This window comes from Heptranchias perlo, chromosome 26 (assembly GCF_035084215.1).
Source record: "Heptranchias perlo isolate sHepPer1 chromosome 26, sHepPer1.hap1, whole genome shotgun sequence".
Taxonomy (NCBI): Eukaryota; Metazoa; Chordata; class Chondrichthyes; order Hexanchiformes; family Hexanchidae; genus Heptranchias; species Heptranchias perlo.
In genome coordinates this window covers 22822458-22838481 of record NC_090350.1, presented here as the reverse complement: position 1 = coordinate 22838481, position 16024 = coordinate 22822458, and the positions used below count along the sequence as shown (strand labels likewise).

The following is a 16024-nucleotide window of genomic DNA, read 5'->3' as shown; positions in this document are numbered from 1 at the left end:
CTCTGCTCTTTTTTCCAATCACTTCACCCAACATGTGCCATTTTATGCCCATTAATCATATGTAACTGATTGGAAAATCTACCCGATTGCCTTTCTCATTGGGGTACGATTCCACAGACTGAGTCATCCTGTGGTAACTGGCCCAAGTAGCTATTATTCTTGTGTGAGCCTTGAATGTGAGTTCTGGTAAGTTATCCAAATGTTAACTACCCTGGTCCCATTCTCACTCTCTGTATACATATGGACTTGGAGTAGAGGTTTCTATAGACCAATCAAGAGTGTAAACCCTACTTAAGGCAGGGTACAGCGGCCAATTGTAGTGACCCTATCACTGTCACTGCAACTACTGAGATCAGCTAACAGCACAGACTGAGGGCTGAATCTGGGACCATTATGTATATGTGACTTAAAGTAGGAGACTCTTACCTCTGAGCCATTGGCTTGGCTCTGAGCAGGGTGATTTTATTATAAGTGGAGTGCAGATTCATAACAATGTCAGACTCAAACATTTCTGAGACTCTTTACTAATCTACCCAAATGTACTTTTTTATAGTTAATTTAGGAATATAGAGATTATATGATGATAATGAAGAATGGAATGTCATTTATAGAGGTAAACCAAGCTTCAAAACTATTCTAGTGCTAAAACATCCAAGCTAACTCTAGGGGTTGCTGTAGACTATCTGGGCATCATAAGAAGAAGGTTAATTTTGCTCTGGAAAAGACTAGAAGGATATATAAAAGCAAGAAAGTTATTTTAATGGGAGACTTCAAACAACGTAATGTAAACTGGGAAAACCCAAGTCAGAGTTGGTAGATGTAGCACATGACTACTTCTTGACCCAGTGTGTCAACGAGGCCATAAGCCAATGCTCATCTCGATCTGGCATTTATTAATGACCCAGAAAATGTACAGCAGCTACAGAAAGATAAAGGTTAATATGATCTGGGGAGTCAAAAATACCTACAACCGGGACCTAGGTATATAACTTTAAAAGAACTAAATGAGGGAACAGTAGAATCAATAGAAGACTGGTGGAACACCTTTAAAGTATAATGCTGATTATGCGGATAAATTAATTCCCAAAACCAACAAACTCTGACGAAGCAAACAAAACCCTAAATGGATTAACAAACAAATTATAAATGAAATAAAAAGGAAAAATGGTTTGTACAACTGAGGATGAACACAAAATAGTAAATATTCTGAATGGCTACTTTCTCCAAGCACTTACAAGAGAAGGCATGAGCACCAAACACTCTCCATACAAAGATATCCCAAGTATAATCAATGACTCTTCACCATATATGAGATGGAAGTTCGAGACAAGAAATAAATCTCCAGGGATAGATGTGTTTATCCCAAAGTGCTGAGAGAGATTAGGGAGGCATTGACAGTCATTATGAGGAAGTAATTGGACACCAGGGAGGTACCTGTAGATTGGAAACAGACTAATGTGGTGCCTATATTCAAAAATGGTGACTAAACAGACATAGGCAACTAGAGACCTATTAGTCTTACTTCCATTCTATGTAAAATAATGGAATTGATTCAGGAGTAAGCTTGATGATCATCTGTACAACAATAACCTAGTTAACAGCAGGCAGCATGGATTCAGAAGAGGAAAATCCTGCCTGACCAGTCTCCTCGACTTCTTTGAGGAAATGACCGTGGTACTGTGATAAGCCCTATGACAAGGTGTACCTCGACTTCCAAAAGGCTTTTGATAAAGATCCACATGAAAGACTATTAATTAAACTCAAAGCTGTGGGGACTCAGGGTGGACCCTGGGAATGGATAAGAAACTAGCTGATGGGAAGGAAACAACTTGTTAGAGGAGTTATGTCAAACTGGTGGCAGATATACTGGCCCCAATATTTTCGGGGGGCGGGTAGCGGGGGAAACCCTGGCAAGGTGGAGGTCCTGCCAAATTTAACAGCAGGATCTCATTATAATATTTTTCTTCTGTTTCCCGCCTGGCAGCCGGCCAAATTGCTTCATCAATGACCTTCCCTCCATCATAAGGTCAGAAATGGGGATGTTCACTGATGATTGCACAGTGTTCAGTTCCATTCGCAACCCCTCAAATAATGAAGCAGTCTGAGCCCGCTTGCAGCAAGACCTGGACAACATCCAGGCTTGGGCTCATAAGTAGCAAGTAACATTCGCGCCAGATAAGTGCCAGGCAATGACCATCTCCAACAAGAGAGAGTCTAACCACCTCCCTTTGACATTTAACGGCATTACCATCGCCGAATCCCCCACCATCAACATCCTGGGGGTCACCATTGACCAGAAACTTAACTGGACCAGCCATATAAATACTGTGGCTTCAAGAGCAGGTCAGAGGCTGGGTATTCTGCGGCGAGTGACTCACCTCCAGACTCCCCAAAGCCTTTCCACCATCTACAAGGCACAAGTCAGGAGTGTGATGGAATACTTTCCACTTGCTTGGATGAGTGCAGCTCCAACAACACTCAAGAAGCTTGACACCATCCAGGACAAAACAGCCCACTTGATTGGCACCCCATACACCACCCTAAACATTCACTCCCTTTACCACCGGCGCACAGTGGCTGCAGTGTGTACCATCCACAGGATGCACTGCAGCAACTCCCAAACCCGCGACCTCTACCACCTAGAAGGACAAGAGCAGCAGGCACATGGGAACAACACCACCTGCACGTTCCCCTCCAAGTCACACACCATCCCGACTTGGAAATATATCGCCGTTCCTTCATTGTCGCTGGGTCAAAATCCTGGAACTCCCTTCCTAACAGCACTGTGGGAGAACCGTCACCACACGGACTGCAGCGGTTCAAGAAGGCGGCTCACCACCACCTTCTCAAGGGCAATTAGGGATAGGCAATAAATGCCGGCCTCGCCAGCGACGCCCACATCCCATGAACGAATAAAAAAAAAATTGACGGGCTGGCCGGCTGCCGGGCGGGAAAACCAGTGGCAGGAGGCTGCAGCCGGGGACCCATAGGGGACGGTCCTCGGCAATCGGGAATGAGGGAGCAAGAGATCGGGGCTTGGGGCGGGGGGGGAAAGGGAGGCAATCGGGAGGGAGGGAGAGAGAGATCGGGTATTGGGGAGGGGAAGAGGGCGCAATTGGGAGGGAGCGAGAGATCGAGACTTGGTTGGGGGGGAGGGGGGAAGAGAGCGTCAATCGGGGAGAGAGTCGCCGCGATTGGCAGAGGGGAAGCCAAAGCTTCCTTGAGGGGCCGGGCGGAGCACTCCTGCTCCTCCTGGTCCACAAGAAGTGCTGCAAAAGGCACTTACCTTCTTGAGCTAGCAGCTCCCGCCTCCCTTTCACTGCTGGGTTTCCCCAACCCTGAGAAACCTGCGTGGCAACTGTTAAATTTAAATTGGACTCCCAATTGCACTGTGGGAGCCTGATTTAAATATGTTAATGAAGTGTCCTGCCTCTCCAGGATGGGACACTTGCTCAGCATACAACCCGTCAGCGTAAAAATGTGGCAGGTGCGTATGCAGCAGGCTGGGGCGCGTTCCCCGTTTTAAAATTTTTAACCCCCCCGCCCCATCCCTCTCCCACACATCATGGTTTGGTGGGGGGGTTAATATCGAGGCCACTGAGTGTCATACCTCAGGCTAGGACCACTACTGTTTCTAATTTACATAAATGACCAGGTTTCAGAAACTCAATGCAAAGTGGTCAAATTTGCAGATGATTCCACATTAGTCGGGGCAGTGAAGTTGGAGGTGGCGGCTCAGAAATTACAGAATGAGTTGGACAAAACATGTAAGTGGGCAGAACAATGGAAGATGAAATTTAATACAAACAAATTTAAAGTGCTACACATAGGAAGAAAAAATCGATGCCGCACACACTCCGTGAATGGTATTGAAATAGCTACGGATGAAGTTTAAAGAGACCCAGGAGCTTTAGTAGATTCAGCACTAAATATGTTCAACCATTGTAGAGCAGCAATCAACAAAGCTAATAAGATGTTAAACTACATATCCAATACAATGGAATGCAAGTCAGAGGAGGTAATGATCAAACTGTAGAGTGCTTTGGTCAGACCGCACCTTGAATACTGCGTCTAGTTCTAGAGACTTTCAAGTGCTGGGGGTAGAGCAGAGAAAAGCCATAAGCGTCAGGGGTCTGAGTTATGACGATAGATTGGATTAACTTGGGGCTTTTCAGCTTGGAAAGGAGGCATCAGAGTGATGATCTTACAGAGATATATAAGATTGTTAAGGGTACAGAAAAAGTTAACCTGGAATGTTATTTTATTTGGTTGCCTGAAACCAATTGTATCAGCTAACTCAGCGCAATCTGGAGATTGAGCCTGGGACCTTCTGTATGGTTCAGATACATGCTAATTTTACTAACTGAACCATCGAAGAACCCTCCTTCACCAATTAGAAACTTTATTTTGTGTTGCTTGTATTCTTGCAGTTGTTCAACTAATTCTAACCTGAGAATGACGAGTGAGTGGGTTCCACACAGCAATAACAAGGTCATACGTTTCCAAAGTGCTGAAGCTGATCCTCCACCAAGACAACGGTTCCACGGGCCGATAGAGACACTGGGACGAGAGGAATCAGTGGAGACAACTCCTGCTATAATATTACAAGAAAAAGAGCTCAGTAAAAGGATTCGGTTGATGGCAAAGAAGCTCACCATCAAACCTGAAGAAAGAAAATTGGCTGCTGAAATCATCAATGACTTGGTCGACCAGCTCATTTGCTTTCTTCGGAATAATGAGAAATATGCATGTTTCAAAGAAGTTAAAAAGCTGACCGCTGGAAGCTACTATGAATTTGTTAAGGTTGGTCAATACACTAAATAATACACGCTGATGTAATGGAGCATTGTGGTTACAGATTGATAAGTCTCAGGTTCACGCATTTAATTCCCTACATTTTAACCGGGGAAGGTGGCAAGAAAGGGAAGGGTAGAAAATCAGAGAGCATGTGAACCTGGATTGTCCTCACACATGGTGTTACTTGAAAGAGTAGCATTAGTACAGGCATGGGAGTGGGGGAAAGGAGAAAAATGATTTAAAGAACAGAGGCCTGGATTTTCTGATCCATCAGTAATCCTACCAGATCAGTGGTGGGACTGGGTTTGTGCTTTCCCCATCTCACTCCGCCCTGATCCAAGTGAATCTTTTAGGGTCAGGCTATTTACAATAAATGTGTTGGGCTCCCGACAGTGTTTCTGGTCTCCCAGACTTGTGCTCCAGAACTAGCCGCACCTCTAGCCGAGCTGCTCCAGTACAGCTACAAAACTGGCATCTACCCGACAATGTGGAAAATTGCCCAGGTATGTCCTGTCCACAAAAAGTAGGACAAATCCAATCCGGCCAATTACCGCCCCATCAGTCTACTCTCAATCATCAGCAAAGTGATGGAAGGTGTCGTCGACAGTGCTATCAAGAGGCACTTACTCACCAATAACCTGCTCACCGATGCTCAGTTTGGGTTCTGCTAGGACCACTCGGCTCCAGACCTCATTACAACCTTGGTCCAAACATGGACAAAAGAGCTGAATTCCAGAGGTGAGGTGAGAGTGACTGCCCTTGACATCAAGGCAGCATTTGACCGAGTGTGGCACCAAGGAGCCCTAGTAAAATTGAAGTCAATGGGAATCAGGGGGAAAACTCTCCAGTGGCTGGAGTCATACCTAGCACAAAGGAAGATGGTAGTGGTTGTTGGAGGCCAATCATCCCGGCCCCAGGACATTGCTGCAGGAGTTCCTCAGGGCAGTGTCCTAGGCCCAACCATCTTCAGCTGTTTCATCAATGACCTTCCCTCCATCATAAGGTCAGAAATGAGGATGTTCGCTGATGATTGCACAGTGTTCGGTTCCATTTGCAACCCCTCAGATAATGAAGCAGTCCATGCCCGCATGCAGCAAGACCTGGACAACATCCAGGCTTGGACTGATAAGTGGCAAGTAACATTCACGCCAGACAAGTGCCAGGCAATGACCATCTCCAACAAGAGAGAGTCTAACCACCTCCCCTTGACATTCAACGGCATTACCATCGCTGAATCCCCCACCATCAACATCCTAGACACAGCCACATAAATTCTGTGGCTACAAGAGCAGGTCAGAGGCTGGGTATTCTGCTGCGAGTGACTCACCTCCTGACTCTCCAAAGCCTTTCCACCATCTACAAGGCACAAGTCAGGAGTGTGATGGAATACTCTCCACTTGCCTGGATGGGTGTAGCTCCAACAACACTCAAGAAGCTCGACACCATCCAGGACAAAACAGCCCACTTGATTGGCCACCCTAAACATTCACTTCCTCCACCACCGGCGCACCATGGCTGCAGTGTGTACCATCTACAGGATGCACTACAGCAATTCGCCAAGGCTTCTTCGACAGCACCTCCCAAACCCGCGACCTCTACTACCTAGGACAAGGGCAGCAGGCACATGGGAACAACACCACCTGCATGTTCCCCTCCAAGTCACACACTATCCCAACTTGGAAATATATCGCCGTTCTTTCATCGTCGCTGGGTCAAAACAAGCTGAGAAAATAACTTTAAAAATAAACTTTTCATCTGCCAATGTCAGATAGCCCTGAGATTCTTTTAAATACAACCTACTTTTTTGACAATTTTCATCTTTCCTCTCCTAATGGTGGTGCCTCCACCAGGGGTATAGATCACAGGCACCTTTAATACCTCGTCCAAGTAGCCATTCTTCACATTTGACCGTAAACAGTCAATGTTGATGGGCTATTCCACCATAGAGCCATTACGTCCAATCCTGATCCTGTCCTCACCTGATATCTCCAGACTTGCACAGTTGCTATCTGGGTAACTGCACAGTGATCAGGTCTGGGAATCCTGGCTGATTTTTTATCCTCCCTCGCTCTGGGGCATCAATTGTAATATCCCTACTGTAACCCTGGCTGACATCAGCTTATACAGCGCAGACTGGGAATCGAACATGGGGCCTACTGGTCTCCTTGGTTTAGGTACAAGCTGGCTTCATCAACTGAGCCATTCAGGAAACTAAATGGTCATTTTTTTAAAAAGGTAAAAATTTTGGTTTGTGTGCTATGAGGGAGGATGGTGCTGAGTAAGTTTTTTTCCCATTTGCATCCACTGACATTAAAAAGTTCCAGATGAAACTTGGCTCTCTCTACACTGTATCAACAATTTGCTTCAACTGTATCAAAAAGCACCCTGCTGTAGATGTGTGCTATTTTAGACACCACCTAATCTCATCTAAGTTCAGTGCTTAATCATGGGCAATTGCATTGATTAAGAACTAGCTTGAGTCTGGCTGAAAAATTTCACTGATGATCTTAGCCACCATGAGAAAGGGAAGATGTTCCTCCATCTGTCTGGACAAGACAGTGACATCTTCAAAAATTCTGTTCTACCTTTCTGTTTGATTATTTCCAGATTTCTCACCCTGATGAATTTGATATCATGCTGACCATCCCACTACCTAGAATCAAGTGGACAGAAGTGGAAGCCTTTTCTGGAGTCTTGTACAAGTTGACTGTTAGTAGAATGCCAAGGAATGATCTGAAAATGTTTTTACTTGATGATTGTGAAACAATATCACCATTGAAAATGATGGAAGAACTACGAACACTGATAAAACAGTTTCTTAAGACATCGTACAAAGGTTAGTTTTGCAATTTTGTGAAATGGAAAATAGATTCCTGTACAGATATAAAAGACAGTTTTTTTTAAAACCAAAATCAGTTCCTTTTAACGCCAAGTTGCATTTTTCTGTAAACCATGCGCTCTAAACAATTCAGTCATTTATTTTCATTTCTTCCATTTTGGGGCATTGCAGTAGCACAACCTATTGGAGTATCAGTGCAAAGTGCTGCTGAGTAGTGAGACATGGGTTTATATCCACAATCTCCCACAGTGCTGTGTTTCAGAACTCAGCTGTATGTTCTGTGGAAAAATGGAGCGAAAATCAGCCCATAACCTCTTTGTCCATATTCTAAAGGTTGGCTCAGTCCAGCATTGGCAGAGGCCTAGAAACAGGTAATCCATCCCTCTTGTCTGTTGTTGATAGCTGGCTGTAGGAGACCAGCAAAGAGAGGAGAAAATAACCTGAAAAATTAGAGGTTTTACCCTCAAAGATAAAAGTTTTCCCCCTTTTAACTCCGCGTTGGTAACTCACCAGTCCTCTCGCCAGGAGTGTACAATCATCTTGGGCGTCCCATTGGCCGTTGTTAGTGCTGCACTATAATTCATGCTGGAAACAGAAGAACTCATTTCTACATAGTACACAATGTTGCCTGATGAGAAGTGACCAAGCTTGTCCAATTCGGGCAAACTAATTCAAGTGATAAGCAGCCCTGCTCGTCAACCTTGTGATTTGTGTGTGCAGTACCAACACACTGTGCACGATTAACTTCCTCCTTTACTGACTTGAGGCCTTGAATATGGAGGCAAGCAACTCACATTAAATTTATTTTGTAACTATTTACAGTACCTTTGGTCAGGACTTTGGTTCCATTCCTGCTCAATGCATAAATACAGTAACTCATCCATTATCAGGTAATACAAATGAGGGAAGGTCCTGGGTTCAATCCTAGTCTGTGCTTTTAGCCAATCTCAGCTAGGATGGAGGGATGGTGGTAGTGAAATAATAATTGTTCTTGCATCACCTGGCTAGGGAGTGTAAATATCAGCAACAATTCCCACTCTGATCACTATTCAGTGATTCTTAATGGAAATTGTCTGTTAGGATGCAATGGCCACTTTAGCAAAGCAATGGAGGGCTACCCCACTGTGAATCATCACCCTCAGGAGAGGAGGGGGAGAGAAGAGTGGACAAATGTAATGAATAAAATAAACAGCTTGCTATGGTCTGTCACCATTTGTGCTTATCCTGTATGTATCTGTTGTTGGGTAGGTTGCCATAAGAACTGGAAGGTGAAATTACAGAGGAAAGCCCAGGGGAGCCCTGCCGTGACCATGTTGCTGCAGGACAGTGAAGGAGAGCAGGACATTTCCATTGATTTAGTTCTTGGTTTGGAAGTTTCTCAGAAGTGGCCAAATTGTACCAATGATGGCATGAATATTGATGAATGGCTCGGAAAAAAAACAAAGGGGGATTTGAAACATAAGCCATTTTACTTTGTGCCAAAACACCCACGCAGGAGGGCTTTGTCTGAAGATCTTAAAGGTAAATTTGAAGGTCAATGCTTCATATAAAAGTACTGGGCCCATTTAACTCATTAAGAAGTACTCAATATCCTTTGTAAGCTTCCAAAGTAAGCATTCGTATTCTTCTTCATTCAATTTTACTTTCATGGATAAGGTAAGATATGTAACAAGGAAATCTGAGCAACGTCTGACTCTTTAGGAGACTTTTCAAACACAACCCATGTGATTTTCTCTTAGAAACATAAAAACATAGAAAATTTATGGCACAGATGGAGGCCATTTGGCTGATCGTGTCTGTGCCGGTCGAAATAGAGCTACCCAGCCTAATCCCACTTTCCAGCACTTGGTCCATAGCCTTGTAGGTTATGGCACTTGAAGTGTATATCCAAGTACCTTTTAAATGCGATGAGGGTTTCTTCCTCTACCACCCTTTCAGGTAGTGAGTTCCAAACCCCCATCACCCTGTGAGTGAAAACATTTTTCCTCAGCTCCCCTCTAATCCTTCTACCAATTACTTTAAATCTATGCCCCCTGGTTATTGACCTCTCTGCTAAGGGAAATAGGTCCTCCCTATCCACTCTATCTAGGCCCCTCATAATTTTATATACCTCAATTAAATGATCCCTTAGCCTCCTCTGTTCCAAAGAAAACAACCCCAGCCTATCCAATCTTTCCTCATAGCTAAAATTCTCCAGTCCTGGCAACATCCTTGTAAATCTCCTCTGTACCCTCTCTCGTGCAATCACATCTTTCCTGTAATGTGGTGGCCAGAACTGTACACAGCACTCAAGCTGTGGCCTAACTAGTGTTTTATACAGTTCTAGCATAACCTCCCTGTTCTTATATTCTATGCCTTGGCTAATAAAGGAAAGTATCCCATATGCCTTCTTAACCACTTTGTCTACCTGTCCTGCTACCTTCAGGAATCTGTGGACATGCACTCCAAGGTCCCTCTGTTCCTTTGCACCTCTCAGTATCCTCCCATTTATTTCCTTGCCTTGTTTGACCTCCCCAAATGCATTACCTCACACTTCATGTATCTATAATGCTACTCTTTCACACGCAAACTTTAGATTTTGTCCAGAGGCATCTTAACATGAGTTTCAGTGAAGAGACCATCAGGACCCTTATAACTTATAGATACGGCAGAAAAACCCTTCTTGCTATAAGAGTATATGAGGGCTAATTGAGTGATCTTGCCCAGAAAGCCAGCAGGACTGCTGTGTGTGGCCCAAATTCTATACCCACAGAATGGCTTTTCCAGGTGCTGCAAGGCCAGATTATGAATCTTCATTTGAACATGTTCTCTGCACAGCCTTAGTCAAGGAGAATGATGAAAGGAGCCCTGCAGAATATTTAAAGGGCTGCTGCACAAAATTAAAGAGGTAAGAAATATGAGGCTAAAAGATTGTAAAAAATTTGCAGGCTTTGTTTGCAAGGGCCGTATTGGGGGGAAAGATGATGGGTTAGATTCAAAAGATGAATAACTCAGTCTGTGGGTAAAAGGCAGAGTGGCACTTTCCTTGACACCTTGTTTGATGGAAGACACATAGGACGTTCTGCTTCATGTTGGGTGAGAGGAGGGTTGTCCTGTTTGGTACTCCAGGGCCCTCTTTCAAGAGGGTGGTTGTGCACCATACCTCAGAGGAGATAATGGCCAGGCTGAATGCTGCTTCCAATAGCTGCAAGACCTGGGGACAGATGCAGGAGAAGATGCCACACTTTAAGGAACCTGGCAAGGTAAAACTAACCCAAAGAACCACTTACCAGGTAGATGGCACAAGATTCCATACCAAACCTGTTTCATATTTACTGCTTACCCATGCCAAGCCCTCATTCAACTGTACAGCCATTGTACTGCATCTCATGCTTTACAGATCATACAGTCAAGATGCAACATACAGCTGAAATCCTTGCCACACACATCTTCCAACGGTATCATAAATCAAACGATTGTCATACAAACATTGTCACTTACTGACACTTAGATTGGGCTTCAAATTGGGCACTTGGCAGCCATCAGTGATCAATTTACAGGTAGCACATTAAGTGTTGTTGCGCTACTACCCAGGAATGCTCCATGAAACATTACTGATTTATCAGTTCCCCTAATTTTGTCCATTATTAGGCAATTAGGGGAACCCGCCACAACAGTCGTCATGGGTCATAATATCCCATCCAGCTACTTGGCAGGGAAGAGAAGTATGGGACAATGGGGATAAAATGTAAAGTTTAACATTAGTACTTTCTGAGCAATGTTATGTGTGTTTTTGCAGAGACCTGGCGCATTTCCTTCTCTCACATTGAAAAGATCTTAATGATGAATCATGGCTCCGCAAAGAATTGTTGTGAGAGGGGGGCAGCTCACTGCTGCAGGTGAGTAACCATAGCAACAAACAACAACAACCTGCATTTATATAGCACCTTTAGCATAGTAAAACATCCCAAGGCGTTATCGGACGGAAATTGACACCGAGCCACATAAGGAGATATTAGGACAGGTGACCAAAAGCTTGGTCAAAGGGGTAGGTTTTAAGGAGCGTCTTAAAGGACGAGAGGCGGAGATGTTTAGGGAGGGAATTACAGAGCTTAGGGCCTAGACAGCACAGCTGCCAATAGTGGGGCAAAGGAAAATCAGGGATGTACAAGAGGCCAGAATTGGAGAAACGCAGAGTTCTCGGAGGGTTGTAAGGCTGGAGGAGGTTACAGAGCTAGGGAAGGGCGATATCACGGAGGGATTTAAACACATACATAAATTCGAGGCGTTGCTGGACCGGGAGCCAATGTAGGTCAGCGAACACAGGGGTGATGGGTTAACGGGACTTGGTGCAAGTTAAGCAGCAGAGTTTTGGATGAACAGAAGATTATGGAGGGTGGAAGATGGGAGGCTGGCCAGGAGAGCATTGAAATAGTTGAGTCTGGAGGTAACAAAAGCATTGGAAATGGTCACAAGCATCTACTGATGTAAATTTTTTCTTCCAATTTTCCACCCTTTTCCTTTGTTGTTTTTCCATTGTGCCACAAACAATATTTGATGCTAACAATGTGAGCTAGTGACACAATGTAATAAAAAAAGGTTGACAAATGATCGCTGAAAAAACTCGATCTCGGATTGCCCACATATAATTTAGGTTTATATTTATGTGCAATTTAAATGCAAAGCCATGAAAACACATTACATTTTCCACCATTGTTACATGTACTTTACAGCATTCCTATATTGTGTCATAGTAGGTAGAGCACAGCAGGAGGCCATTCGACCCATCATGCCTGTGCCGGCTCTTTGGAAGAGCTATCCAATTAGTCCCATTCCCCTGCTCTTTCCCCATAACCCTGTAAAAATTTTTCCTTCAAGTATTTATCCAATTCCCTTTTGAAAGTTACTATTGAATCTGCTTTCATCACTCTTTCAGGCAGTGCATTCCAGATCATTTCAACTCACTTTGTAAAAAAAATGTTTCCTCATGTCACTTCTGGCTCTTTTGCCAATCACCTTAAATCTGTGTCCTCTGGTACTGACCCTTATGCCACTGGAAACTGTTACTCTTTATTTACTCTGTCAAAGCCATTCATGATTTTGAATACCTCTACCAAATGTCCTCTTAACCTTCCCTGTTCTAAGGAGAACAACCCCAGTTTCTCCAGCCTCTCCACATGACTGAAGGCCCTCATCCCTGGCACCATTCTAGTCAATCTCTTCTGCACCCTCTCTAAGGCCTTGACATCCTTCCTAAAGTGTGGTGCCCAGAATTGAACACAATACTCCAGCTAAGGCCTAACCAGTGTTATAGAATCATGGAATGGTTACAACACAGAAGGAGGCCATTCAGCCCATTGAGCCCATGCCGGCTCTTTGTAAGAACTATCCAGTTAGTTCTATTCCCCTGCTCTGGGAAGGGGAATAGGACTAACCTGAAGCAATGCGATTTTTTTCCCTTCAAGTATTTATCCAATTTATTTTTGAAAGTCACAACTCCATCTGCTTCAGCCACCAAGGTTGAGCATAACTTCCCTGCTTTTGTACTCTATGCCTCTATTAATAAAGCCCAGGATCCCATGTGCTTTTCTAACAGACTTCTCAATTTGTCCTGCCACCTTCAAAGATTTGTGTATGTGCATGCCCAGGTCTCTCTGTTCCTGCATCCCCTTTAAAATTGTACCATTTAGTTTATATTGACTCTCCTCATTCTTCCTACCAAAACTCATCACTTCACACTTCTCTGCATTAAATTTCATCTGCCATGTGTCTGCACATTTCACCATTCTGTCTATGTCCTCCTGAAGTCTGTTATTATCCTCCACATTGTTTACTACATTTCTGAGTTTCATGTCATCTGCAAACTTTGAATCATAGCCTCCATACCCAAGTCCAGGTCATTAATATATATCAAAAACAGAAGTTGTCCTAATACTGGGGAACTGTATACTTCCCTCCAGTCTAAAAAACAACCGTTTACCACTGCTCTTTGCTTTCTGTTCCCTAGCCAATTTTGTATCCATGCTGCCACTATCCCTTTAATCCCATGGGCTTTAATTTTGCTAACAAGTCTATTATGTGGTACTTTATCAAATGCCTTTTGAAAGTCCATATACACAACATCAACTGCACTACCCTCATCAACCCTCTCCATTACTTCATCAAAGAACTCAATCAAGTTAGTCAAACACAATTTTCCTTTAACAAATCCATGCTGACTTTCATTTATTAGTCCATACTTTTCCAAGAGCCAATTACTTTTGTCCCAGATTATTGTCTCTAAAGGTTTCCCCACAACCGATGTTAGGCTGATTGGCCTGTAATTGCCAGGTTTATCCCTCTCCCCTTTTTTGAACAGGGGTGTAAATTTACAATCCTCCAGTCCTCCAGCACCATCCCCATATCTAAGGAAGATTGGAAGATTGTGGCTGCAATTTCTACCATTACTTCCCTCAGTAACCTAGGATGCATCCCATCTGGACCGGGTGACTTTTCTACTTTCTGTACTGCCAATCTTTTAAGTACCTCCACTTTATCTATTTTGATCCTATCCAATATCGCTACTACCTCCTCCTTTACTGCTACAATGGTGGCATCCTCTTCTCTAGTGAAGACGGATGCGAAGTATTCATTTAGAGCCTCAGACATGCCCTCTGCCTCCACAAGAAGATCTCCTTTCTTGTCCCTAATCAGTCCCACCCTTCCTTTGACTACCCTTTTACTGTTTATATGTTTATAAAAGATGCTTGGGTTCCATTTTATGTTAGCTACTAACCTATTCTCATACTCTCTCTTTGACCCTCTTATTCCCTTTTATAGATCTCCTCTGTACTTTCTGTATTCAGCCTGGTTCTCTACTGTATTATGAACCTTATATTCATCACAAGCCTCCTTTTTCTCTTTCATTTTAATCTCTATATCTTTAGTCATCCAGGGAACTCTAGCTTTGCATGCCCTTTCTTTCCCCCTCTTAGGGATGTATCTACTCTGTACCCGAACCAACTCCTTCTTGAAGGCCTCTCATTGTTCAATTACTGCTTTACCTACTAATTTTTATTTCAATCCACCTGAGCATGATCCCTTTTTAACTCACTGAAATTTGCCCTCCTCCAGTTAAGCATTTTCACAATTGATTGTTCCTTGTCCTTTTCCATAACTATTGTAAACCTAATAATATTATGATCACTGTTCCCCAGATGCTCCCCCAGTGAAACATGCGCCACTTCATTCCCCAGACCGAAATAACACATCAAGAAAACTATTGAAAAATATGTTTGATAATGAAATGCTTCCATGTTTTTATTTTGGTTTGTTCTAGAGGAAAAAAAAACAAGATTGTAATGTAATATTTTGAGCTTCAAGTTTCCTAAGTTATGCTCAACCTTTACTTGTCGATTTTTCAATGCCCTTCCGTCTAAATTACCAGCATTCTTTGTTTAACTTTCTGAATCTATAGAGAGGTCATTTTTCCTATAGTTTGCCATAGATATGATAGTACTGGATTTACATTTTTTCTTTTGTTCTATTTCTCCCCCCAGGAAAATCTGTCTCAGACTCATGAAATATCTTGTCCATGTCCTGAAGGAACAGTACCCACAGGAGCTGTCTAAGCTCTATTCCTATTGTGTAAAGACTGCATACTTCCATTCCATGGTCCGGAGACCTAAGGATGACCAATGGCCTGCCTCCAAGGTGGACGAATGCTTTCTCAACTTCCTGGATGATTTCATTGAACACGTAGAAAAGTCAGAGCTGAAACACTTCTTTGTGCCCACTTACAATTTATTTGACTCGAAGAATTTTGCACAAAAGAATTTAAAGTTCCTCTTGAAGGTGCTAAAGGAGCAAAAAGCAAATCATATTCTGGCTTTTGCACCTCCAGAGGAACACCAACAGGAAGCATTAGCACCTCAGAGTCAGCACCTATTAGTTAAACTGGCAGCATTATTTGTGATCTTTTTAATCTTTGTATTTTTTGTCAAAATCTTTAAAATGTTTTATCAGTGATGCGTTGGTTTTGATGGTGCATGAAGTTTCACTCCTGCTATCAGATGCATGTTTTTATTTTTAAAAATGCTGATACCTTCCGCAAAACCTTCTCCTTCTCTCCCCACAATTTCTCCTTTCTTCAAGGTGCTGATTTATGATGGGGTACATCACTTGTCCAATCTTTTAGCTGTTTTACTTTAGTTACTTTACCAGTGATGGAAGGAAAGAAAGAAAAAGAGCGAGAAAGAAAAAAAAGATAAAAAGAAAGACAAAGAGCAAAAAGCATTTATAAAACACGCCATCACATTTCTCAGAAATGTTCCAAGGCATTTCACAGACAATGAATTACTGTCGTTATGTAGGCAAACTAGTCCAACCATGTAGTAAGTGGATTTTCATTCTTTTTCCTTCTTCTTAGTT

General features: G+C 43.2%; 1 protein-coding gene across 1 annotated transcript; it reads left to right on the top strand.

Annotated features, from left to right (window-relative positions):
- Nucleotides 1-4436: 4436 nt before the first annotated feature.
- On the top strand, nucleotides 4437-15667 carry LOC137342818 (cyclic GMP-AMP synthase-like). The gene is made up of 5 exons (XM_068007004.1): nucleotides 4437-4803; nucleotides 7405-7633; nucleotides 8885-9157; nucleotides 11415-11514; nucleotides 15154-15667. The coding sequence occupies exons 1-5, from the start codon at nucleotides 4456-4458 to the stop codon at nucleotides 15620-15622; spliced, it is 1419 nt and encodes a 472-aa protein (XP_067863105.1). The 5' UTR covers nucleotides 4437-4455; the 3' UTR covers nucleotides 15623-15667.
- The last annotated feature ends 357 nt before the right edge of the window (nucleotides 15668-16024 follow it).

Excerpts from the sequence above, each read along its gene's own strand:
- LOC137342818 (XM_068007004.1), top strand. The coding sequence starts at position 4,456 with ATGACGAGTGAGTGGGTTCCACACAGCAATAACAAGGTCATACGTTTC. Across the intron at positions 7,634-8,884 it reads TCTTAAGACATCGTACAAAG|GTTGCCATAAGAACTGGAAG; the intron begins GTTAGTTTTGCA and ends GTTGTTGGGTAG. Across the intron at positions 9,158-11,414 it reads TTTGTCTGAAGATCTTAAAG|AGACCTGGCGCATTTCCTTC; the intron begins GTAAATTTGAAG and ends GTGTTTTTGCAG.